The sequence below is a fragment of the Saccopteryx leptura genome, chromosome 1 (genome assembly GCF_036850995.1).
Source record: "Saccopteryx leptura isolate mSacLep1 chromosome 1, mSacLep1_pri_phased_curated, whole genome shotgun sequence".
In the NCBI taxonomy this organism is placed as follows: Eukaryota; Metazoa; Chordata; class Mammalia; order Chiroptera; family Emballonuridae; genus Saccopteryx; species Saccopteryx leptura.
Window position 1 is genome coordinate 296,771,146 of NC_089503.1, and position 27,725 is coordinate 296,798,870.

General features: G+C 42.6%; 1 protein-coding gene across 3 annotated transcripts in view; it reads right to left on the reverse strand.

The window, feature by feature from the left end:
* ANO4 (anoctamin 4) overlaps positions 1-27,725 on the reverse strand; it is a 401,034-nt gene that overhangs the window by 125,740 nt on the left and 247,569 nt on the right. For all 3 annotated transcript variants that reach the window (XM_066356852.1, XM_066356843.1, XM_066356858.1), the window contains 3 exons: positions 14,430-14,530; positions 10,907-10,951; positions 3,184-3,315 (listed from right to left, as the gene is read on the reverse strand). In XM_066356852.1, coding sequence (XP_066212949.1) covers positions 3,184-3,315; positions 10,907-10,951; positions 14,430-14,530 — 278 coding nt within the window. The remainder of the gene's footprint in view (positions 1-3,183; positions 3,316-10,906; positions 10,952-14,429; positions 14,531-27,725) is intronic.

The following is a 27,725-nucleotide window of genomic DNA, read 5'->3' on the forward strand; positions in this document are numbered from 1 at the left end:
TCCTTTTCTCTGCCTACCAGCAGAAAGCCTTTATTACAAGTATTAACCTTAGGAAGTAACTGTCTGCAGTATGTTACTGCTAATGCCATTTTAAGAATGAAGGGCAGGGAGGATACAGGCCAACAATGATAGGCAAGGAGGTGAAGAGGAATAAATTAATTTCTAAATAGACTTGTCTGTCATAGTCATCAGATTTGACTGGAGTCTAATTTATTGCAAGACAGTGGGTGGTCCTGCCTGAAGGGCATCACATGACAGAAGAGTAGAGCAGTGGTTACTGAGGGGAACAAGGGTGTAATCTGTGCCCACCCCACCACTACCACCAGGAATCACTGGGCAATGTCTGGAGATTTTTGATTTTTACAACTAAGTGAGGAGGGAACTGCTACTAGATTTAATGGATAGAGGTTGGGGTGCTACTAACTATCCTACAATGCATGGGACAGCTCCCATCACAGTTATTCAGCCCAAAATATCAACAGTCCCAAGGTTAAAAATCCTGTGGTAGAGCATAATGCTTAGGAGTACAGGATCTTAAGTCTCCCTGTCTGAATTTGAATTCCTGCCTGGAAAGCTCACCTTCCACTGATCACTCTCTTGTTCTCACACCCTGTTTCCATTCACAGAAAACCACTTGTGGTTCTTCAAACTCTCCATTCTGTTTCACGCCTTTGTTCTTTGACACATACGTGATTGTCTCTTGTTGAGACATGTTTCTCCCCCACTTACCAACCTACACATGCGTTATTTTTCTTTTTTTTTTCACATGTGTTATTTTTCAAGACCCATTTCTTCTTGTGACCAACCCTCATCTTTTACCAACCTTCCAACAAGCCTGAAGAATGGAGCACTCTGACTTTTAAGGTACACCATTATGCTGTTCACAATAATTTAAAATGGTCTTCTGTCTTTACCACGCTAGGGTCAAAACTGTGTACTATTTATCTTTCTATGCTCTGTACCCAGATAGTGCCTGTTAAGTAATAGACACCAAACTAGTGACTTTGAGTGAATAAATTATTCAGTGAATAAATATCCAAACATGTCAAAAAAGGCTTTTCACATATATGAGAGAGATGGTTGAATATCTCTATCCCCAAGGCTATTATTTTCATTTATCATTCATTATAAAATACTTAGAAAGATATGATTCCTGGTTCTAATACCCAGAGATCCTGATGGGTGCCCAGGAGCTTCCGACTTTGAGAACCCTGCTGAGAAACTTGGTTCTAAGGCAAGAGCATCAGAAAAACAGAATTGGCATGATGATGAGTAGAGGGAAACATTCCTCTTCCATTTACCTATATGTCTTTGAAGTAAAACATATCCTGGAGTACACACCATATAATTCACTGAGCTCTCCACTCACCTATCCACCTGCCTATCTATCCATCCACCTATTCATGCATCTATCTGTCCATCTACCTATTCATGCATCCATCCTTCCATGCATCTATACATTTATCCATCCATCCATCCATCCTTCCTGCCCTGTGCTAAGTACTCTCTCAAGCAGAGGAGAAGCAAAGGAAAAATCTGAATTTGAATCAAATTCTACTCCAAAAGAATTGAAAACCAAATAATTGCTTTTGTGAGAAACTTCAAGATGAAAAACAGGCATGATGATGGTTGAGAGTAAGAGAAGGAACACGTCAGCTTTCATCTGTCTTTTTCTCTTAAGAAAACACCCATAGGTCTTGATCTGTGAAGTAACAGGAATTCTCTCAGTTCTTATTTCCCATGGAAGATTTAACTGGGATTTGAGGCCAGGCTGTGAGTTTCATGTCTTAAGTGTTCATATAATGTGACTGGGCAGGCATCAGTCTGACCAGTGGAGACCTAGGTTTTGGTTGTTTCAGAGACTTACTGAGTTGCTTCCCTCCCATTATGCATTATATATTTTGATGCACAACATCTATTTTTGGTTGTTCTCCTCTCCTTAGCTCTCTAGAAGTCCATAACGTTTTAATTGATTTTCTCTTGCCAAAATATCCCCCCACCTGGTGCTCCCTGCAACTTAACAACTGTCCTTTGATTTACTTTTTTCTCAAAGTCATCAATCTATTTTATTTTAACCTGTCACCCCGCCCCTCCCCTCAGGTAAGTCACGTTTACTGAGGCTGTCCCCACGGCTGGAGTGGGAGAGCCAAGAGTCCCTGAAGTCTGGCTGAGAGGGAGGCTGGGCTGGCCTGGCCTACCCCCGCCCCCTTTCAGAGGCTATCTTTGCCTACTTGCTCACCGTCTTGGGCATGCGTTCTCTCTGTGAGGCAGCTGTGTTAGGCTGGCTGCTGGTTTGCTGGCTACGAGCCCTTTGCCTGATTGGTACGTGAGTGTGTGGCTGCGCCACGTGTGTACGGCCTGTATAAGACTGTGGGAGGTTATGCTCAGGTGAGTGTGGATGGGGGATGGCCTGCCCCACACTGTGAGGGGCCAGCCTTGCTGTCTGTGTGTTGGAGAAGAGGTTTTCCCCTGCCTGAGTGAGTACTCATCCGCCATCGTGAGACTTTATTAAATGGTCACGGCTCGATGCTTTCCGGCTCCGCAGTTTCTCTATCGTCTGCCTGAATCCAATGTGGACCTGCCTGGCCTCAGCCGCCAGCATTACACTCTCCTACCACCAACCCTGCAGTCTGGCCGTGATTTCTTATCATCTCAGAAGTTTCAGAGTCAATGCTCGGTTACTTCCGCAAGCCCTCAAAGGCTCAATAACTTAGCCAACTTCTACTCCCCCCTACATCTATCTGTCAAAAATGACAATTTATTGTTCAGAGACTCTGACAGATGAGCCAGGAAGCCAGCTGTTAGGTAACATGGATTTTCCTGGGGCAACTCAGTTGCTAAAGAAAGGGGAACTGAGACGTGAACTAAGATGTAAAACCAACCAACCAACAACGCCTTTTTCAATAGGGAAAGGTCTAGACCAGCACCCCTGACCACTGGCTGGGTGCAGATGAGCCCGCAGGGGGCTCTGAGCACTGGGGGCTGGCAGGTTCATAAGGCAGAGAAGCCTGGGTCTCTGCATCACTGTGCAGAGGGTCGTTCGCCCAACACACAGACGCACATGTGTTCTACGGTGTTAAGCCGCTGAGATGTGGGGATCGTTTGTTAGAGCTGTGCCCCCCACACACACACACACAGTGGCCCGCCCTGAGTAGGACAGGGGCTTGCATAGGACACACTCACTGATGGATCCTTTGCTGGCTGAAAGGGGCAGTGTAGCAGTCATTCTCCTCCAGGTCTGGCAGTGTCTCCTTGTCCAGCCTCATTGGCTTCTTTGGTAACCATCTCCGAAACCTGCTTATTTGTTTATCGATCCTGTGGAATATGAACAGCAAGACCAAAGGGTACAGAATGTCAGTGTTACGTCGGAACACAGGGAGAAAGTCTGCACAGAGCCACAGCCATGACACCACCCCCTCCGGCATTCTCACGGCACTCAGGACCCCGCTCCGCCACTGTGCAGGTGGGAAGAAGGGGGCCGTGCCCCCCCCCCCCCCCCGTGCTCTTTCAAGTTCACCAAGGCACCTCGATGCTCCTGTCTACGAGACGGCTGCCGTGAATGATGCCAGTAAATGACCAGGGAGTCAGAACAAGACGAGAAGGCTCTGGCAAGGCAGGCTACAGCACTTTAAGCAAAGCAGCAGAGACCTTCACTTCTTATATTCTGCAGGTTCTAGAAACTCATTTTGTACTTGGGAAGCTTCTTCATCTTCCCTTGGTTGTAGAAGAGCTCTAGTTACCGTTAATTTGGGGCAGGTACGCTGACAGCGTGCCCAGGGGCAGGGCTGTGCAGAGAGCACAATGTCATGACCTGTTTCCCGCCTCTCACACCTTCCCCACACCCTCTCAGCAGACCTGTGGTTGTTGTGCCACTGGGGCAACTTGACAGACATGTGTCATCATTCTGACCTCAGCACACACAATGTCAAGACAAGGAGAACAAGAGTGTCTTAAAGGTGGTTTTCGAGCCATAGTCTTCCCCTGGCCACCTCCCATCCCCTCTGACTTCGGCTGACAAAAACATCTGGCTCCCAAGCAACCAGATTCTCCACCACTCATAGGGGTGAAACCACAGTAGACTTTAAACTGGTTGTGCTGCCTCAGGTGTCTACACTGTGGAATCATTTTTTCTCCCCCAAGAGCTCATATCAAAGAGCACATCTGAGGTAGACTGAACAGGTGTCATACTCATTTTACACATTACGGAAAAGAGCTATGGTGGGGAGGGGTGTACAGTAAGCACTGGCTATATTACTATCTTCTTTTTCTTTACTTTTTTCAAAAAATAAGAATTAGAGCAACTAGCTTGGCTCTCACGTTGTTCTCTTTTTTTCTCTTCAACTCAGAGTTAATCGTCCTTCGCCAGTGTCTACCACTTGTCCAAGCTCAGTGATTTAGTCCTTAAATGGAATCATAAATTAGACTTCCGAGGTTAAGCTGGTGACTTTCCCCATGGCCCTCGGCTTTATTTTGTCTGATTGCCTCAAAGCGCATTCAAGAAAGAGGACATTGTACGGTGATGGACGGTAACAAGACTTCCAGTGCCAATCACTTTGTAATGTATACAAATGTCAAATTATACTGTTGTACACCTGAAAAATATGCTCTATCCAAAATTTACCTCAATAAAAAAATTTTTTTTTTTTTTAAAGAAAGAACATTGGCTCAGAGGTTTTCCATAATAGAGTTTTCACCCGCCCACACATCTCCGGTCTGCAGCCCTAATCGGATTACACTGCGAAATTCACAGGCTCTGAGCCCTGCATGCAATGACTATGAATTCAACCCAGCTGGGTACAGTACTCAGCGTGGATAAAAACAAATAAAGCTGTGAAAAATCGGGCACAAATGCTCCATGGGAATGAAATGGCACCTTCCAGCAACCAGTCTGGTGCCCCACAACTGAAATGAAATGTGGGGATGGTGAAGAGAGAGTAAAAGAGGGTGATGAGAATGATTAATTAATTGAAAAATGAGGCAGAGTGAAACGAAGTGAACAGGAAGGGAGGGGAGCTGCTTGGCGTGGTGGAAAGAAGCTGGGATTTGTCATGGGGATGTCTACACCCTGCTCTGCTGCGCACCTCGGTGTGGCCTTCCACAAATCACTCACCTTACTGAGCCTTGTATGTCAAGGGTTTTGAATGGGATCATCATTGTCATCATCATGACCTTCCAGGGCTGACAGGATGTTTATAAGAGATAGAGTGCAAGACATGCTTTGGGGAAGCTGCCAGGGACATAGCTGGTGTTTTTAAATATTTCTCGAGGACTGTGGAGGCTAATGTAGAAGTGATGGAGAACAGAGGAACTGGACATTTTAAACTGGAAGAAAGATATTCAGAAGGTATCTTAAGACTAAAGCCCCTGAGACACTGGTGGGGGCTGGGGGTGTGGACTGGCCTTCGCTGGGGCCGCCTTCGCAGGCGCGCGAGGACCGCGCCTGGACTGTCCAGGTTCCCTCATACATGCTGGTCCGCGCTGTGCGCTCTTCACAACAACAGAAACAAATAATCGAACACATTCAGCAGTTTGTGTTCCTTTCTGGTTGGTAGAATGGACCCTTTCAAAGATGTCTGCACCCTAACCCTCGGAACCTGTGAATGTTCTGTGACGTGGCAAAGGGGACTTTGCAGAGGGCAGTAAGGTCATAGACCTAAAAATAGGGAGTGCATCTGGGTTACTCTGGTGAACCCAATTTAATCACTGGAGCCCTTTAAAAGCAAAGAACTTCCTCCGGGTGGAGACAGATGAGATGAGGCAGAGGTGGAGGTCAGAGAGATTCACAGTGTGAGAAGAACTCAACCAGCTGTTGCTGGCTTAGAAGATGAAGAGGGCCAGGAAGGCAGGCAGCTAGAAGCTGAGAATGACCTTTGTCCACAAGCCATACAGAAACAGAGTCCTACAACTGCATGGGGCTGAACTGTGGCAGCCTCCTGAGTCAGTCTGGAAATGCATTCGCCCTTTCAGCCTTGGGACCCTGAGCAGAGAAACCAGGTAAGCTCCTCTCCCCTGGAATGCTGACTTGCAGAATTGTGAGATCATAAATGTGTGTTTTATGCCGCTCGGTTTGTAGGAATGTGTTACTACAGCAATAGGAAACTAACAGATCTCTCACAACAGGCTTGCTGCGACCTTCCATTTGAGCCCTGGCCATAGCTTGCTAGGCTCCCATTCCACATGCTGTCCCCACCTGCCAGTCAGGTGGCTTTGGGAACAAAGGTCTGTCTCTCTGTGGCTGGAGAACAAGTGGCTGTTCTTCTGCAAACCCACTCCTGTCCCCAAACTGTGCCACTCAGATATCACTGAGGGTCCCCTTCTATCATGCAAAAAACAAACAAACAACACAAAGTGCAATAGCCCCTGGGCTGGAAAGTGTGAAACTCGAGTTAGGCAATTGATTCTGCCATTGTGTGTCACTGTGTTCTGGGACAAGCCTGTCATCCTCACTGAGCCCAATCATCTTTATCTCTAAACGTTCATCCGTCAGTTAAATACTACATGTAGGTTGTGACATGGGCAATAATATCTTGGCTATATCATTCTAAACAAATGAGTTAATAAAGAGCTTTTCTTTCATAATGCATAACCTCTCAATGGGAATGAAAGACTTTGGCATCAGCCAGAAGCAGGTTCACATCCCAGTCGGAGAGCTGACTAGAGCTGAGTGCCACGCTGGGCTCGTAACTCACCTCTCTAGGCTGACATACGCATTGTATCAGGCAGTGGTGAGAACAACACAAGATAATGAATATCAAGTGTTTGCCCAATGCCTGGGGTATACAAAATGCTCAATTAAGTATTGGGATGTCGGATGAAGAAAATGATGACAATGAACTTTCATGTAGAGAGTTCTCAATGGGAATTCTAGAGCTAGGGTCCTCACTTGTGTGTTGAGGTTCTGTGCTCCCATCTTGCACTTAATAAACTTTCTTGAACAGGCAATCCCCAAATTCACTTAGATAAGTAAAAATTGGGAAACCAACCCACCAGGCAGCACCCCAATTTCTTTCTTCACTATAGGAGTGAGGCTACCCTAACAAAGTCTCTACTGATAGGGAAAAGAAAACACTGGCTTATTGACTCAGCATGGATGTGGTTGGATACATTGTCCCTTTTTTCCATTTCTGCCACTTACTAAGAAAAAGCCCTCTTACAGACTACACAGGCATATCAACAAAGAGAAGATGGACCATCTACTTGGGCATTTCTGGCCTTAACTTGTCAAGTTAATATGTGAACTATATAAGGTGAGAACTTTTATAGAAAGTTGTGTTAAGTTCAGCGATCCCTCCAAAGGCTGGTTCATAGCAGGTGAGGTATGACACACTGCCCTTCAGTGTGTCAGTATATGTGCTTCGGCAGCACATATACTAAAATTGGAACCACAGCAGGTGAGGTTAGGGTAGCTGTCAGAGCTAGTAGCCCAGGCCAAGCAAATGGGCACCAGCTGGTCCCCTACTGTGTGGCGCCTGCCCAAGGTGTGCCTTGGAAGCCTGTCGTGGGAAGGTTCCACTACAACCTCTGGCCCTCGGTTCCCTCTGCTGTCAAGGGGAGACAATCCTACTAACCTTAGGACTGGTGATGATGAAAGAAAAGCCTACATGCGAAGGAATTCTCCTACCCCGTTAACCTGTCAGGGGGCCTCTATAAACTACCTAGGGTGTGCAGAACCCCGACCTGGACGCTGCGGATGTACCCTGAAGCAGCAGAAGGCAAAGTCCTTTCTCTTAAGCCACTAACCACACAGGAGAGAGTTTGTACTAATGACAACTTAATTAGGCTGAATTAAATGAAACAGGCCACTTCAGGGACACCCACTTTTCCCCAGGCCAGAATTATTATAGCAATAGCATCACGTTTCAAATAGATTATGTTTTCAGGGATGATATGCCTAGAGGGAACACACAGATGAGTTCTTTTTTTCTTTTTTAATGAAGACTCCATACACAGCCCTACATTAAGGTTACCGAAGCCCTCCCAGACTGATAAGAGTTTGACATCAGCAGGCTTGGGTTTCTTTTTCCTCTTCTTAGCGCCAAGCCCCTTGGCCTTACAGCCTCTCCTAGCATAGCAGTTAGGGATCTTTGGAAGCTAATATAATTCTTTTTGGGTCACAAGGCTAGTAATTGTGGCACAACCTAAATACCTTATAGGAGAGTCCATCCTTGTTTTAAAAAATTCATATATGTAGATGGAAATATACAAGTCCTTTGTTATTTTGCCTGCCTGCTCATCTGACAGGACTACACCCGTGCTGGACATGTAATGCAGTAGGGTCCAGCATCCATTCCGCCAGCAGCTGCATAGGATAACCTCGGGCAGGATGTTTGCAGGAGTGGGAGGAAAAGAAATGAGTGGTAATGAGACTTCAGCTACAAGCCACCCACAGGAATCAGATTTGTTAGTTTGTAATCACATCTTTTATAGACTTGTTACTTGGTAATCATATCTTTCATAGACTACATTTGTACTATTTGATGAAGGCAAAAAACAAAAAACAAACCCCAAAAAACAAAACCAAAGCAGAAAAAAAGATGATAAGTCCCCTTTCTTTATTGGCTAGGTAACTTAAAATGCCTGTTAAGCCTGCCCAAGGAAAAGTCAAAGCAGCATTTAAAAGACATGGATGAAAAGAGCATTTAGTCCAAAAATATATGTCTGAACTTCTCCATGAGTATCCTTTAGGGGAGTCAGGTGACGTTTTAATCTCAAGATACTTGTGAAAAGATACTTTATTTCTCTACCTGCTCAGAAACTTTATAATAATGTAATTTCTCTTATCCTTAAAGGGGATAGGTGTATTCCATGAATTAATGAAATAAAATATCATTTACATGGATGAAATGAAAGCTAGATTAAATCTCTGTGTTTGGTATGCCACGAGAAGGAGAGACTATTGGAAATCAATGCTGTACTCCTGGTGTGCGACCCGAGCAACAAATTGCACACTTGCCCTTCAGTGTGTCATGCAGACCTGGCTACCAAGAGACGCTCTTCGTCATCTAAATCAGCCTGTTCTGGGGTGAAGGGAAGACCTAAAGTATACCCAGAATCCTCTGACAAACTGCATTGGAAAATTTACATACTTGATGGAAATGCACATTATTGAGGCTCACCTCAGAAAACCTGGGAATGGGCCCAGAGATCTGAGTCCAAAAAAACCCTGCAGAATATTCTGATTCATGCTAAAATTTGAAAACGAACAGTCAATGCAGAGGGCTAGCATGTGGTTGCCGCGGTAACCAAAAATGGCTTCTCAGCTCTTATCCTGCATCAGTAGTTGGAGAACAGCCCTTCCTACAGGGACTCATTCCTGGTGCTTTTGACACTGCGTTTCCTCAGTTCTCTTCCTACTTCTTAAATTGTTCCTTTTCACCCAGTGTCGATTTAAAGATAGGCTTTATGTTTAATATTTAATGAAAGTTGCTTGGCTAATTTGGGTACAAGTAAGTACTCTTCCCACTCCCCATTCCTTTAAGCATCTGGAATACATTGCATTTACCAGATTGAAAATAATATGCATAGCCTATGTATTTCCACGGGGCTATGAAAATTGGAAGAATCTACTCTTTATTGTGTTTCCTTCAGGTTTTATTTAACCTGGTTTTAAATTCGCTCCATCCACACAGTCAGGCAAATCCTTAATTTAATGGGAAGGTAAACATGGGCCAGTGGTTTGCAAAGCAAGATTCCAGAGCCAGCAGTATTGACCTCACTTGGGCACCTGCTAAAAATGAGAATTCTCCAGCCTCACAGTGGAGCCACTGAGCCATAAAGTCTGGGAACGAGGCCGAGGTTGGCGGGTGATTCTGAGGTGGCTGAGGTCTGAGAACCACTGACACAGGCCTAACTGCTGCATCCGGCTTTTGTAGAATATACTTGTTGTGTGACAAAGTACTCATCTAAATCGTGGTGCACTCAAATGCCATGACTACTCCCCTAATGCAAGAACTGCCAGTAAACCTGCTGCGTGGGAAATCTTGGGAAACGACATCTCTGTTTCTTTGGATGCCGATTTTTACACCATACTTTGTTCAGTGTATGTACCTTTTCATGAACATTTTGAAACTGGATGGCCAATAATCAAAATAGAATCAAAGTGCAGTATTCAGGGGAAACACTTTGTAAAGTACATGATTATCTAACCACTATGCTGACATTTGAAACTAATACAAAATAATATTCAATGTAAATTCAATTTTAAAAACAAAATAAAAATAGTTTTGTGGGGTTTCTTTTAGACATTATGAATGCTTTCCTTTCCTCTCTGACTTCTCAACAAACAAAAGAGAGACAAGCTTTGGAAAGATACGTAGTACGATAAAGGCAATCTTTGTCCAGTGGATTTATTATCATTATTATTTTTGGTGGTAAATAGAAGGTCTCCTGAGTGAGGTAATATATCTACACGCTTTACTAACAATATTACCAACATGGGAGGCCCCCTTCATTGGGGCAGGGGGCAGCAGCCATCGGCATTTTGAAAGGGTGACTGTCTGCGTGTCAAGATTTCAACTTACAAATATAGCACAGGGATAAATTGGTGGGGGAAAAATAACATTTAAGTCAAAGATGCTCCAAACAGCTGGGGCGTTTTGGTGATTCATCTAACAGAACGGGCTCCAACGAGCAAACAAAACCACAGCCCAACACACCTGCGGATGAATGGCACCCGCCCCAGTGTGGATCACTCAGAGGGAACACTCTCAGAGAAACATTTTCATCTTTGTTCTTTTTATTTTCCCAGGCTAAGCCAAAATAGCTATTTTGGGAATGTACATGGCAGCCCGTTTTCCCATGTGACAAAGACGCCTCCTGTATGCACTTTGTGTATTCGTCATTGTTGGAGCACACCAGGCAACAGATCGGACAAACACCAACCACCACCATGCCAGGTGCTACTAACCTGCTCATGAACTTGTACCGGCGGGGCAGGTAATAGATTTTTCTCCTGGAAGAACAGCAAAAATGAAGCCAGTCGAGAAGAAAACCCATCGTCAGTTACAGTTTGAACTAGCAAGGAAGGAAAGGAGATTGAAGATAGAAGCCTGTAAGAGGTGAAGAAGAAAAAACTAAAAAGAGATTAACAGTGAGGAATGTAGTGGGAACATAGGGCATGCGTTTCTGAGTCATGAAATCTTATGTAACGTTTTCCATTGATCGTTCTTTCTCTCTTCTTTACCATTACTTTTTATGGCTGCCACTAGTCTACAAAACCTGTAAGGGTGATGATTTGGAGCGATTGGTGTTTGCACGAATTCAGCTGAGACTGCCTTTTTCTCAGGATTGCAGAGACGGCCAGCCAGCCTGCTAGCCATATGCAGAACTTAATGGGATACTATTATGCTAACTAATAATTATATAGCACTTTATGTTTACAGAATCCTTCTCTCATTTGACATAGCAGGGATAATATAAAAAAATAGATATTTTACAACCAGTATGGGAAAAATACTAACTAACTGGCCAGCACCAACATCCAGCCAGAAATAATCACACTAGGACATATACTGCCTAACCAGTGGCCCTGGTTATAGGTGAATTAAAGATGTCAATTAGAGAATCAGGGAAAATATATTTTCAAAATTGAACTTGATAAAGGTATATCATATGTCTATGTCTCTGCATTGTTTAAATATTAAACATGAAAATTCTGGGTGTAGATGGAGTGATGAGCACATGTGTTGGTTGCTCTATTAAAAGATAACCCCTCTCTCTCTCTCTCTCCCTCCCTAAGATGATTTACATATATTCTGAACTGTTACTGAGCTATCTCCCTTTTGAAGAATGGAAAGTTTATACTCCTCAAATTTACTTTTCATGTCCATGAAAACTTACAAGCATATATCCATGTTGTTAACAGGCAAAACTATAGAGACAATACAAAGATAAGTGGTTGCCCAGGTTTTGTGTTGGGCTGGTTGGGGTGGGGGATGGGTGCAGCCCAGGGATGTTAGAGCAGTGAAACTATTCTATGGGATACCCTAATGATATATACAGGATGTAGGCATCTATCAAAACCCACAGAACTGTACAACAGAAAGGGTGAACACTAAAGTAATCTGTGGACTTTAGTTACTAATGTGGTATTAATACCAGCCCATCAATGATAAGAAATATGCCGTACCAATGCATGATATTGATAAAGAAACTGAGTGGGGTGAGAGAGGGTGGATATATGGGAATACTCTAAACTATCTGCTCTTTTTTTTTCTGCAAACCTAATAAATGTTCTAAAATAGTCTATTAAAGAAAAAGCCCATACTTGTGGACAGATAGGTATTTAAGAAGCAGGTTTTACTGGCAATTTCCCATAAGAAACCTATTCTTCAACTTGCTTTTAAAAATTGTAGGAAAAAACCCAAGGTGACTAAACCTGAGATTCAGAAGAATAGCCTGCAGGAAGTAAGCAACACAGACAAGATTACTTAGGGCATTTACGTTCGGGCATATTGATGTGTACATATTTTTTGAAATGATATGGCAGGATAGTTCCTCTTTTGGAAATGCATATACCTCCTTAGGCTAGAGTGATTTGACTGGCATGTTGGATGAGGTGATAGCATAAATTCTAAACGAATCAAGATGAATCCAGTAAAGCAATGTTCAGGTAAAATCACATCAATATTAACAATGCCCATTAGTGTCCACACATTAATGGTATTTTCTCCTAAAATTATTGTCTTACAGGAATTCCTACACTTAAAAATAAGATTATTATTCATTATTTATGGTTTCCATTTTATTGCTTGGATCGCATTCTCTTACTGCTACATCAGAAAAATATTAATGCTGCTTCCGGGCAGCGCTTTTCTGCTAGGTAACGAGCACGCATAAGTATTATCTATGACGTAGCCAGATCCTTCAGACAGGAAACCATTCCAGGTACTAAGAGAACTTGATCCGCATCTACAATGCTCAAGTTTCCACAACCTGTTTGGGTTCTTGGTTCTAGACACATCTCTCAGCAAAAGGTTTCGTGATTTCTGTTTGGGACGGGGTAACAATTTCACTAAGTTTCGCTATCTTGCTTTTACCAAAAGGTGGATTTCTGGCTTTGTTGGCTAGAATATGTTGGGTCTGACATATAACTCTATTTAAGCATATTTTGCAGTGGTCCTTATAGATGATATAGTATTAATCCATGTTACATAGTTACAGCATTGACAAATAACTGGCTTTCATTCATTATAATTAGAGTGTTAACAATTTTCAATGGAAACTGAATTGATAATCCTTTTCTCTCTTAGTGATAATATATGTTTTTAAAAATATTTGGGCTCTTGGATTTCCATGGCAACATTTTAAATACAAAAATAAGTCCAAAGATTGGAACTACGTTTATTGCAAATTTTTTGAGAATTCTGCCTCAAGGCAAATAGATGCTAGAAATCCCAGCCTCTATTTTGACTTAAATTAGAACGGAAAGGCCAACAAATGCAGAAAATAATATACGCCATGGAGATATACTGCAGGACTGTGAATGGAAATTACCCTTTTCTAAACATGTCCTGAGCTCCTCTCTGCCTCTATGAATGTTGCTGATTCTTTGTCTCTGTTACTTCCCACAGCTCGTTCAGAGGTATATTTCAGAACTTGCACCAGTTTGCCTAGCTCCTGTTGTCTTGCTTGGACTTACTGACAAACTGTAAACCAAAAGTACGTAATGGTTTATTCCCTTTGGACATGTCCTTGGTGCTAAAACCCTTTGCCTCCCTTAGAAGATCCATATGGACCTCCGACATATCTTGGTGTTTATACTTTCACATTTATTACTTTATTTTATTTCCTCCTAGCAAATGAAAAACACTTTTCCTTAACCTACAGGGACAATAAGAATAGTCGTTGTGAGATGAAGGTACATTAATCCTTTCAAATAACTAAGCAAGCCACATATTTTCTGTTCCTCTTGGGATAAATAAGAATGCTTATGTTTGCACGGTATTTATAAACTGACTTTTTATAAGTCCAAAAATTGGTTATTTAAAATAATAAAGCACATTTTCATAAAATTTCTTGAACTTGTTTCTAAGGAAGCAGATCTGAATGTTTTTCCAGAAGGGACCTGTCAGTAGGGACCACGGGTATCACCCAGCCCCGCTGACGCCTGGGTTCTGCCTCATCAAAGCAGCAGTGCACGGGGCTTCCAGAAATGGCACCTGGGGAATGAAAATGCCACTTGGAAAATTCTTTCCCACAGACATTTGAAATAGCTAACCTGCTAAGGTATGCATTAGCCAGAAATTTTCACAAAAAGCCATGAAATCATTATGGGCCATGAAGACCCACTGCCCTTCCTCAACATTGCAAGGAATTTCTTCTCTAACAGTGTCCCACTCTGCATTTCAGTGTCATCTGCTCTGAGAGAGGAACCCGTTAGGTTTATAGCAAAGAAGCAGGGAGAGGGGGAAAAACACATTTGCACCTACCTGAAAGGCATTCTTACATTCATTTGTTCGGCATATCTTCCAAGCACTTCCCATGGGGCATGCAACTTCACAAAGATAATGTCACTATTTATTAGAGAGGACTGAAACAGAAAAAAGAAACTTCATTGAAAAGTATATCCAAGTCTCCTATGGTTTAAATTCAACTGGAACTTAGAACGCATGAACTTGTACGGTGTTGAAGTTTGGGGCACTCTTCAACAAGAAGTTGAGCCGTTACACGTGCATACAATCATTCAACAAATACACCCCTGTGTGTCTGGCTCTAGAGACCCACCTGGGAATGGAAGAGGGATGACGGCATTTATATCCTGCAAAGTATATTTTAAAAGATAGGCAAAAAAAGAAAAAAGCGGGATAAATTCAGATGGTGATGAGTGTTCTGAAGACAACAAAGTAATGGGAGAAAGAATTGTGAGGTTGGAAGCACACCTAGAGGTTGGAAGGCCTCTCTGGGGTGGGACCTGTGAGCCGAGATAAAAAAGAAGGAGCCAGCTAGAAAGAAAGACTAGGTGCAAAGGCCCTGACTTGGGACATGGCCTGGGATGGCCTCTGTCTGAGGGACATCGCGGAGAGTAGAGGGGCTGGGACGCACGGACCATGAAATCGGCACCGGAAGACGTTGAGAAGGGGGGAGGGGCCAGTGCGCCGTGCTGCACAGGCCGTGGCAAGATGGCTGGGTTTAATCTAGGGACACTCAGAAGTCATCAGATTCAGGTTTTCAAAGATCACTCTGGCTGCTTCGTGGAGCATCAGATATTAGGGAGAGTCCAGGGAAAGCAGAGAGAGAGGGAGACATGGTCTCCATCATCCAGGCCAGAGAAAGCTGGTGGTGGTGGAGACAGAGGAACCTGAGAGACGTGAGATTCCCATCTGGGTATCAGGCAGCGCTTTTTCAAAGGACCCAGAACCTTTGCCTCCTGTGGGGTTTTCTATCGACATGTAATTCAGATGGGGCAAGAACCTGGGGCTTCTCACCCTCACCACCACCCGGCGGATTATCACTCAGGCCAAATGGACATCTCCATGAGGAGCTATTTTTTGGAAGTCTGGGTTGTGGAAGAAGGTAGAATAAAGAGGAGAAAACAGTGAGCCAAGGCAGTGTAGGTTAGCAAAATGGCCAGCGGCTGATCAACCTCTTTCTAACACAGGGTCATTCTAGACAGCGTGTCATTTAAACTTTTTGAGTTTTGTATGTTGACAGATATGTTAGGCTTTTGTGGCTGAACTCTCCTTATAAGAGTATTTAGAAATAATCCAATATTTTTACACAGCTGACAGAAATAGAAGCTCGACTTCAGGCTCCAGGGGGGATGAATTGGTGCTCAAGGATACTTTTTTTTTTTTCCAATTGCAGATGATGTTCAATTATAATTCATTTCTTGTATTTTCATTTAGGGTCTTCTTGCAGGGCTTATACATACTGTACTTAATTCACAAGAACTCCTCAAGATATCATAAAAACCAAAATTGGTGACAACTACAAAGTTCCCAGGACTCGGGTGATACTGCATTTCCCACAGGGAAGAGAACAAAGGTCCAAACCCACCATGGTGGGGCGCACCCTCTTATACGAAACCAAACTGGCTCAAATAGGTTTTCTCTTCAAGTTGGAACTTGACTGCAAGGCCCTAAGGACAAGGAGTGTTCCTGTAATTCATGGTTGATTCCTCTGAGCCTCCCACAGTGCCTGGCGCAGAGGAAGTACACCACCACTACAGGTGTAATTCATGGAGACAGTGACATGTGAACAGTCAGGTCCGGCCCAGGTGAAAGCTGTGAGTTCTGTGAAGCAGGAAGTGGTGGTCAGTGAAGAGACCCTTGGAGCCAACACAAGTTACTGTGAACGAGGCGACCACCCAGGCAACAGACAAGCCAGTGGCCACTGAAGACATGATGATCGGTGAAGTGTCTCTCCGCACAAACTGTTCTTCTGTTTTGTAACCTCTTACATTCACTTCGCCCTGAACAGGGTGCTCAGAGCTAAGTAGTCGGGGGATGAACTCAGGGATAGCAATGGCTGTATAGAACATACAGAAACAGGACTCACACACACAGACCTCTCTGTCTTGTCCCATTCATGTCTGCAGGTGCAATGAGGCCCCAATCTGAGATGGTCTCACAGCTTGTCAGCTGAGCATTTTTGTGCTTTGAAAAATAACCCCTCTTCTGTTTCAATATGTAGTATAATTATCCAAGTTATTAAGAAGAATAGACTGTGCTTCCTAAAAATGGGTCTTTTTGCTTATATCAAAGATATACTTCAGAGTTCAGGAAGGTTTTGTGACTTCTTCACTTGGAAATTTTAATTGTAAAAATGGAATTTCTTAAATTCAACTAGCTTTCATATAAGAGTCTACACTCATTTATTGTTTTTTCTCTTATCTAGGAGAGAAACAGTAAAAATGTACAATGAAAAAAACAATATGGAGGTGTGATTGATTCACAGAGTTTGACTGATTTACAGAATCAACCAAACTTTGATTAGAGCAGAGTATAATCTTAGAATATACTCTCTTCATGGAATTGCTGTGATTGCTAATTTTACAGAAAATAATAATTCCAATGGAAGAATAATCATTTTATAGATCCCATGAATGGATGAAGACCTTAAGAAGAATATTGTATTATTCTATATATTAGTATATTTGACTTAAGGCACCTTTAAATGCCTCATTTCTGTATGTTGAAAAGCCAAGTTCACTATCTGAACATACTGAATCAACTAAAATTCTAATATGGAATCTAATTCTAATTTTCAATCTAATGGTTGAAAATTCAACCATTTTCTGCATAAAAGCACAGCTGTTTTGATTCATGTAGCATGGCAAAAAGCTTATTTTTCTTGTTAATTCAATTGTAATAATTATAAGACCATCATTTAATATTTTTAGTGCTTTGAAATTTTGAAAACACTTCAACACATTATCTCATTTTATTCCCACATGAACCTGTGAGAGAGGCTTTCTTTCAATTTCTTAGAGGAGGAGGAGGAAGGGACTGGGTGTAGTAAACACAACCAAACTGTGCACTATCCCAGACGGAGCTGAGCCCACACCCACAGCCCTGACTCCCAAAGTTATCCAAAAAACTCTAAGGTTTAAAATATATAAATCCATGGCTTTGTACATGCATTGAAGGTGCATAATCCCCAAATGGTCTCTAACAGTTTATACAAACTAATCTGAAAAGAATTTCATATTTTAGAAAACAAGGCAACAAAAACAAAAAGGAAAATTAAGCTCCTAATGAACTGAAATTTGATTTGAGACTATTAAAAGTTATTTTGATAGTCTTGAGAAAAATGTTCACTGAATATCCTTGAATAATGATGAATGTCTGTTCTTAGATCCTGTGTGTCTTGTGCATGTATGTGCTTGTGTGCACGCACATGTGCCTATACATGTGTGTCTGTGTGTGTCACTGTGTGTGGGGGGGTTGTTATTTCTACTTAGATTTTTCCAGGAGCAACTGACCTTCAGCCCAGAAAAAATAAGTGTGAAAAGATGATGGCTAATTATACGGATCATATATCATTCTTTTCTCTACTGCTGACTGATTATGCTACTGTCTCTAAATAGATTTTCCTCATTATTAAGTATTCCTTTCTACATAAATCCAAGTATGAAAGTGCCAAAGTGAAAAGAAATGAGAGTGACCTTTTTGAAATCTAGAGTCGTTTCATTATATACTGCAATAAAAATCCCTTAGGTTAGAACCCTGGGGAGAGGAACAGAAAACACTCCACTTTCCCCTTCATTCAGCAAGAACATACTGAACACCCTTTTATGTATGAGATGTTAGGAATGGAAAGCTATATAAATTATGGTCCTTTCCTTGGTTTGTCAAAATTGATTAAGGGAAGGTTAGACAAAGCAATAGTTAAAAAAAGAAAGGCCCTGGCTGGTTAGCTCAGCGGTAGAGCATCAGCCTGTCGTGTGGAAGTCCTGGTCAGGGCCCACATGAGAAGCGACCATCTGCTCCTCTCTTTCTCTCTCTCTCTCTCTCTCTTTCCCTCCCTCCCTTCCTCCCCCCCTCCCTCCCTCTTCCTCTTTCTCTCTTTCTCCTCCTTCCCGCAACCATGGCTCGAATGGGAATAGTTCAAGCAATTTGGTCCCAGGCACTAAGAATGGCTCCATGGCCTGGCTCCAAGGCCTTGCCTCAGGCACTGAAATAGCTCAGTTACCGACCAACAGAGCACCGGCCCCAGATGGGCAGAGCATTGCCCAGTAGGGGGCTTGCAGGGTGGATCCCAGTCGAGGCACATACAAGGAGTCTATCTCTATTTCCCTGCCTCTCGCCTCTCACTTAATAAAAAAAGAGAGAGAGAGAGAGAAAGAAAAAATAAATAGCACACTATTGTGTAATCCAGGGGTAGTCAACCTTTTTATACCTACCGCCCACTTTTGTATCTCTGTTAGTAGTAAAGTTTTCTAACCGCCCACTGGTTCCATGGTAATGGTGATTTATAAAGTAGAGAAGTAACTTTACTTTAGAAAATTTATAAAGCAGAGTTACAGCAAGTTAAAGCATATAATAATAATTACTTACCAAGTACTTTATGTAGAATTTTCGCTAAGTTTGGCAAAATAAATCTTTATAAAACAACTTGCTATAGTTAAATCTATCTTTTTATTTATACTTTGGTTGCTCCGCTACCGCCCACCATGAAAGCTGGAACGCCCACTAGTGGGCGGTAGGGACCAGGTTGACTACCACTGGTCTAATCCAAGCAATCCATCTCATATCTCATGACCCCTGACACCACTGCTGAGAAGGGGGCCCTGGGTGACAAACTGGTTTGGGAGAGGAGTCATGGAGGTAGATCATAAATTCCATTTTGGAAGTGTTAAATTCAAGATACCCATGTCTTGTGGGTGGTCAGATAAATGAACTGCAGCTCAGGGGAGCAGTGTGGGCCAAAAATACAAAGTAGATGTGGCCGGGATATAGACAATATTAAAGTCCATGGGCTGGCTGAGGTCTCTCTGGGAGAGAGGATAGGTCCAAAAACACATAGGGAGCATTAGTTGGAAATGCAGATTCTGAGGTTCGGTTGCACATATTCATGTTCATATGTCTACCTCTTTCCGGTCCCGGGACTTAGGCAAGCTACGAAACCTTCCTATACCTCAGTTTATTCAACTGTAAAATGAGAAATGATAGCAATATCTATCTATTAAATTGTATTAAATGACGTAATACTGGTAAGATGCACACGGTACATCTAAAAACATGTTAGTTATCATTATCTCCAAGAAGCACCACACCATATTGGTGGCGGTGGGAAGAAGACCGCACACAGCCAAGTCACGGCCTGGGAGGGCAGCAAGTGAGGAACCAGCACCCGGAGAGGAGCTTCCATCTCCGAATAGAAGGCTAATCCGGAAGAAACCTTGAGAGTCAAGTCCCCAAATCCTGTCTCTGTCCCCTCCACAGTGCCCAACATTTACTACCTGTTCCTCTAAGGACACTCATTTATGCATCAACCTTCAACAGACCACATGCCTGCCCTCACGGAGTCCAAGTTCTGTTGGGGACATAGACCCTCAATCAACATACCTCTCTGTGCTTAGAGGAAGAATAAAAAAAAGGAGTGACAAAACAGAAAGTATTGATGAGAATGAGATGCTATTTTAGATGGAGGAGTGTGGACAGGCCTTTTGATACGGTGACGTTTGAGCTGAAAGCTGAAGACAGTGCGGAGAAAGGCTGCTCTGTTATCTAAGAGGAGAGCATCCCAGACTGGAGAAGAGTCAAAGGCAAAGCGCCCGAGGCACACATGCGCCTGCCGGTCCCATTCAGGGAGCAGGAAGGGTCAGATCAGGGCAGCCACTTGCATCTGTTCTGCATCCCTTCCAGCAACGACCTGGATAGCACTTTCTCATAATCATGCTGCTAGTGAAATAAAGCAAACCCCCAAAAGGAGATATTAATTTCTAACTGGGAACTCAGATAAGCCTCTTGGAGAAAAAAAAATAGTAGTGAAAGAGGTGGGTGCTTACTATATGCTGGGTGGGGTCCCAGGTTTTCCGTACATGTACATGTTAAATAACCTAATCTTCAGGCCGGCCTGTGAGGCGGGTCTCGTCATCACCCTGACTCACTGCAGAAGAGGAAATAAGGCTGCCTTGGCTAAGGTCACACCGTGAGTAAGGAGGGAACCGGGGTTCTCACCATGGCAACTGGGCTTCAGAACTGCAGCCCACAAGAGGAAAGCAGAGGCCAATGTGAACTTTATCCTGTTGTCATTTTGGTGTTTTTGTTTGTTTAGTTATATATTGGGATCCAGGGTACAGTGCATACAATCCCCTCTGTGCCCTAAAATGAATGTAAGGCCATTGGTAAAAGTAAACTTGAAGTCTGTTCCTAACACTCATTACCTGTGTGTCTCTGGGCATGTGACTTGGTTTGTGAGCCTTGGTTCCCTCATTTGTGACATGGGGCTAACAATGGCCACCTCGCAGGGCTGCTCTAAAGCTGACACAGTTGTACAGCAGGTGGTTCAGTAAGGATGTCCTTATTTTTGCCATAGTTACTCAATGCTCAGGGGATATTCTACTAACCCCACAGATAATGCTAGAATTTCCTGATGGACCTGGAATCTCGTCTCTGAAACTGATGGAGAAATGTACATTTCTGGGGGAGTGAAGGGACCTGAAGTAATCACCAAGCAATTTCAACTCCTCTCTGCGGGGCTGCCGCCTAAGCAGTTGTGTGTCACTGGGTAAATGACTTGCACTTTTTTGTGCTTCAGTTTTCTCTGAAAATGAGGGCATATGTCTCTAAAACAACTTTTGCATTTTTAAATTCTTGGTTTTCTCAGGAAGGCATCAGAATTAGTGAGTGTGTTTCAGAAAAGCTCTTCATCTGATTTTGATGCAATTCTCCCTCCACAACACACGCACACACACTCACTCGGACACTGCACACACATACACTGACTGTACCCCCACAGAGAGAAGCCTGGGAGGCTCTGTATGTTCCTAAATGGTCACAGTGTTCATTCCCCAAAGATGACATCAGCATTAGTAACAGGAGAGAGGTGTGTGGAATGGCCACTCTCCACGGCATAGCAGACTTTTAAATGGGGGTCCCTGAGGACTGCACCCAGGCCCTGGTCTCATCTCCCTGTCCTCCCTGGGTGACCTCATCCCTTCCCAATGACTTCAGATGTCACCTATCATCTGATATATCTAAGATTCATATTTTTGGCCCAGACCTTTCTTCCAAGTTCTAGATTGGCACAACCCATGGCCAGCATGATATCTGCCCTTAGCTGTCACACTGGCCTGTTAGACTCAGGGAATCTGAAGGGAATCTGCTTCTCTGGCTAAAACTGCTCCTCAGTGCCCCCAGATTTGGGACATGGCACAACTATCCCTTCAGTTGCTCAAGTCCAGGAGTCACCTTTGACTTCTTTTTCTTACCCCACATCCAATGAACCACCATGTCTTCCTGATTCTGCCTCTCACATTGCTCTCTCTGAGTAGCTTTTTCACACTGTTGATTACCTTGTTGTATAAGTGCTGCGCGCTAACCGATTGCACCGCTGGAGCTCCAGATTACCTTGTTAAAACACTATTATCAGACAGAAAAATCCCATCTTCTTGCCACTACAAAGGTTTCAACATAATTTAAATTTATGAGACGCTCAAGTAAACACTCCTCTAAGCCACAATCAGGAGAGGACTAGTGCTGAGTTGCTAAGCACAAATTTTAAAAAATGTTATTATGTGAACAACGATGCAGAGTAACCGAGAGCATGTTACTCTGCATCAACCCTGGAAATCCCCACATCAAGCCTAGAAAAATTACTGCATCAGGACGACTAAAGAAAAGCAATGTTTGGTGTATCAGTCAGGAGGGGCTAAGTTAGGCTGCAGCAACAATTAGCTCCAAATATCAGTGACTTGCCTAGAGCTGTATGTCAATATGGTAGCTGCTAACCACACGTGGTTACTAGGTACTTGAAATATAGCGAGGCAAAGTTGAGATGTGCAGTCTCTGAAAAATATAGATTAGATTTTGAAGACTCAGAATGTCTGAAAATATGTAAACTATATCCTTAATTTCTATATTGATTACATGTTTGACTGATTATAATTTAGATCTACTAAATTAAATAAAACACTAAAATTAATTTCATCTGTTTTTTTACTTTATTTGGATGGCTACTAGAAAATCTAAAATTACATTATTTCTATTGGTTGGTGATAGGATAAAGGTTTATTTTATTTTATATTTTTTGCTACATGTACACTGCAGGGTCAGCCAACTGTAGTGACTTGGTGATTCTTGCTGATGGGTCACTGTGCCAGGGAGAAGGCAGGGCTCAGAGCGTCTCATCAAGACACATGCCACTTCTGCACCTAGTCCCTTGGACAGAGGTAGTCATATGAACCCACTTGTCTACAAGGTCACCAGGATAAAAAGTTATATCTGATAAGTAGTGCTAATTAATGCACAGTGATAGGGAGTGCCCTTCCTCCATCACCTACATAGGATCACAGCAGATTTATTGTATAAAGCAAATGTCTTATTTTCCTGTAAACATAATCACTCATAAAGTCATTCAACAAATGCCTAAAGAAAATCTCAACCACCCCTAGGAACTATATTTGGCCCCTAGAAATACACAGAAGGGTAAGAACATGGTCCTGGATCTCAGGGAACTTACATGTCAACAGAACAACTACTACACTAACTACAAATAATGTGACGAATATGGACAGAAGTTAATTTACTTTCCTCTGGCAGTACAACAAGAGAAAATACACTCTGTTGGATGCCCCCTCCATGCAGTAACAAACCTCTCCTTAGAAGTAAGCAATGTCAGTCTGAGCCACACAACTCCCAAGTTCTGTTGCTTGTTCCAGACCATCTTACCATCTCCTTACTCCTTCAAGGTGGCATATTAGACAAGCTGAACTTAGGGACAATGATATCATCATTATGCTTTATATTACCACAAATAATCAACCCACTGATAACTACAGACAGTTATAACCCAATCAATAACTCACACGGCATTGCGCCCTTTGTGAGCTGTAGTGATTAACAGCCATGAAATAAGCACGACCCAGAAAAGACAGATGAGCAGGTGTCTCCTGCCAGTGGAGGAGTAATTTCACTTTGGAAATACTTTCCAGTGCTCTGGGAAGGTTATGTCACCCCTCTCAACCCTATTCTATTTAACTCTTGGTGAAACTGCTAATCAAAATTAGAGAACGCAGAAGAATGTATGTAGTAATATAGCTCACAAAGTGTTTTTTTATCTAAATGTTATATAAATAAAAGATGTCAAGAAACAGGGCCTCATATGATTTAAAGAACAGAAAAATGTAGCTAATAGATTATACCTCAACCCTTATCAGTTCCTCATTGGCATAATGATGATATAACTTCTTTGCTTACTTTACAGGGGTAAACCGTATGTATATGATAACTGCATTTATTATTAGATAATATTATTTAGTAATATGTTATTATACATAAATATCATACTAGGTCATTATATAGTATGTATTATACATAGTAATATATAATATATACTGTGCATATTAATATATTGTATTAGATAATGCATTTGAAACCTTGCTTTGTAGGTGTCACTAGTTGTCCCTGGCATTTGGTGCTCCTTTCCTTCAGGGCACGTGGCAGTCTGAACCTCCTGGCCCACTGTAGTCAGCTGGTGCCCTAGATAAGCTCTGGGCATTGATCTGTGAGCAGAAGCCTTAAAGGTTGGTGTTGATTTACTTTCCCTGCCACAGAGGCAGGTTGCTGGATGAAGTTGCTGTAATGCTGGGTCCCGGGTAACTACGAGAGCGGTCCCCTTGCCTTTCCTTCTCCTGTCCTAGGATCAAGAACTAAGTCCCATTGCCTTAAGCCTCTGAGATGACAAAGTCTTGAGTGATGTGGAGAAGTCATGTAAAGAGCTGTATGGAACTTTAGGAGATCACAGGGAGATGGAGATATGGAAGGAAAGGACCAAGTCTTAGGATGCTCTCATGTTTGGAGATCAAATAGAAGAGGGGGGAGAGCAAAGGAGATTGAGAAAGACCAGTGAAGAAGGGGGCCATCCAGAACAGCATGCCATGTCTCCGAGTCAAGAAAAGAACATTTGTCAAGGAAACAATGAGCTACCCTGTGGATTAATGCTCTGGACAAGGACAATAAGATTACAGGAATGGTGTGACCACTAGATTTGTTCACAGCTGACCTTTAGAAAAGCAGTTTCTATGGAATGGTGAGGGAGAAAGCCTGGACTGAGTAGTTTGAAAAGAGTCTGGCAGGCACGAAAATGGAGACTGTGATACTAGACAAATATTTCAAAATTTTTCTGTGAAGTGGAATAGAAAAATGGGGTAGTCACAGGAGGAGACTTTGGGGGTCAAGGCATCTTTCTCTTTACAAGTTACAGAAGCATGCTTGTATGATTAAGTGGAGAGGAAAATGTGATGTTGCGGGAGGGAGACTAAACAATTACAGGAGCAAAGTCCTTGAGAAGGTGAACTGGGAGGGGATTCAGCACATAATAGGAGGGCTTCTGAAATGGCAACACACTCCATTCACAGTAACAGAAGGAAGGCAGAGCGTGTGGGGACAGTCACAGAAGATCCTGTCTGGTTGCTTCTATTCTCTATCAGAGTATAGGCAAAGTTTTTAGTAAACCTTGTGTGTGCAGGGGATAGGGTGGTACACAGACAGAGCAGAGAGGGAGGGATGAGAAGAAAGCATGAAATAACAGTTGGCCAACTCCCTGTACTATTCACTCATTGGTCATATATCATCTTTAGTGAACCCTTTACCCAACACCCTATTTAAAATTACTATCCTTTTGCTCTGGCTGGGTAACTCCATTGGGTTGACCATCACCCCAATATGCCAAGGTTGCTGGTTTGATCCCTAGTCAGGGGACATAAAAGAATCAACCAATGAATACATATGTAAGTGGAACAACAAACTGATGTTTCTCTCTCACTCTTTCTAAAATCAATATATAAAAATAAAAAAATAAAATGACCATACCCTTCACCTTATATCCTGTTTCACTTTTTCCTTTGTCATATAAATTATCACACATTTGAACATATTATGCTATTTACTTACTTATAATGTTGTTGTTCACTGCTTCTCCCATTAGAATGTGAGTGGCACCCTAGAAGGGCTCTTGGTTTTGTTCACCAATATATTCCAAGTGCCTATAAAACTGTGCCAGACAATATATATTTACTGGATGATTGACAATTTTAAAATGTCATCCTTTGGCACTCATCTGAGACAGTGGTCGTGATCTCTAGCAAAGCAGGGTGCATGTTTTCCTGGCCACATTCAACCACTCGGTGCAGGCAGAGAAGGTGGGGTTTCATTAAGGTCAAGGCTTTGCCAGGCAAGAAAAGCCAAACAAATAAAGGAACCAGAGAAGTCAAGTGCTTGTAAGGGAGCCGTTCCAAGGATGGACTGTGAAACTGATGCTGAGTAATGAGGAAAATAAAAGGATGGCTAAAAAAGTGGCCGGGACAACTAATCAGCAGGCTCTTGACCATATTCAGTACACTTTCCAGGGACACTTTGGAATACTTAAACCCATTCAAAGCTAGTGTCAGTTCCCAGTGTGAGCCCGAGTATTTAAGGCTTTATTTAGAACTCTCTCTCCCTAGAGAGCCTCATTCGAAAGGAAGACTAAGGGATAGCTTTGCTAAGTATAAACAGAAAAAGAAAAGGGGAAAAGGAAAATCACGACTAAAATTCAGTACTCACTTGCTGATGGCACACCTTTGTTTTGCCAACCACATAAAACACTGTTTTACAAAAAAAAAAAAAAAAAAAAAAAGCAAGCAAGACTAGTCGTTCTTCATTCTACTGGGGTTTGTACAGAGAATGCAGGATGAGCCTCCCTTCCAGCAATCACAAACAACATTGGACGCCTCTAACATGATGTGTCCATGTGTCACCACATGAAGGACTAGACTTCAGAAGGCCCATGAGTACTTATTAGAGGCTGAAAAGCTGACTCAAGGAAGCCTCAAATGAATGCTGAAGTGATTGACTGCTCTGCAATCCAGAATAATAGCCTGACTAAAACCAAAGAACCCACAGACTGCAGAGGCAGAGAGGCCCCAAGAGGAGGCCTAATGCATTTCCGAAATGCTAATGGCCGTGAGGGCGCATGGCATGGCATATGTCCCGCCCCCTGGACTGCGGAGGCCGGCAAACTGTGTGCTGTCCTGTTTCATTCTGCCTGCTCTCCTCCCAGCCTTCTAGAAAGCTCTTTTTAATTTCCACATGTGCAGATAAAGTCAGAATGGAGAATGAAGGTGAAAAACAAAAGCTCCAGTGAGCGATGAACACCATCTGCTTGGAAGACCATCGTGATCTTGGTTAAGTTTGCAAGGTAATCAATCACTGGCATGACTGGTTTAGTGAAACTCTTGCACTGAAAGAAGTCCAGCAACATAGTGACTTTATTTAAGCAGAAGTACTGTGGGGTGGGTTTGGCTGCAAAGGAGCTAAATGATGGTAATCACTTTGACAAAAATGACTAAAAGAGGCCTATCTGACCAGTATCAGCCCAATCATCAAGGCCTAGAACAATTAATCTGATACAAATTACATTCATGGGAAATTGCTGAATGGGAATAAACAACGTGAATGTCAAGATGAAGTGATCAGTCAGGTACAATGCCATGCTCTGTGGGGAAATCCAGCGGTCCTCATGAGACTCCCATTCCACCTGGGGAAGCAGAGATGCACAGAGGAGCCTAAATATAAGACATGAAATAATAAATTATATAGAAGAAAATGTAAGTACTAAACTTATGGACCTTGGCCATAGAGAACATTTTTATGAATTTGACCCCAAAGGCAAGGGAAGTAAAGGCAAAAATAAATGAACGGGACTATATTAAACTACGAAGTTCTGCACAGCAAAAGAAACCAACAACAAAACAAAAAGCCATCCAAATGGGAGTTGATATTCACAAACAACAGCTCTAATAAAGGGTTAATGTCCAAAATACATAAAAAACTTATAAGGCTCAGCAACAAACAAGCAAACAATCCAATTAAAAACTGGGAAGAGGACCTGAACAGATACTTCTCTAACGAAGACATACAAATGACAGATATATAAAAAGATGCTCATCTTTGCTAGCTATTAGAGAAATGTAAATCAAAACTACAATGAGATATCACCTCACACCTGCTAGATTGGCTGTTATAACAAGTGTTGGAGAGGCTGTGGAGAAAAAGGAAACCTCATTCACTATTGGTGGG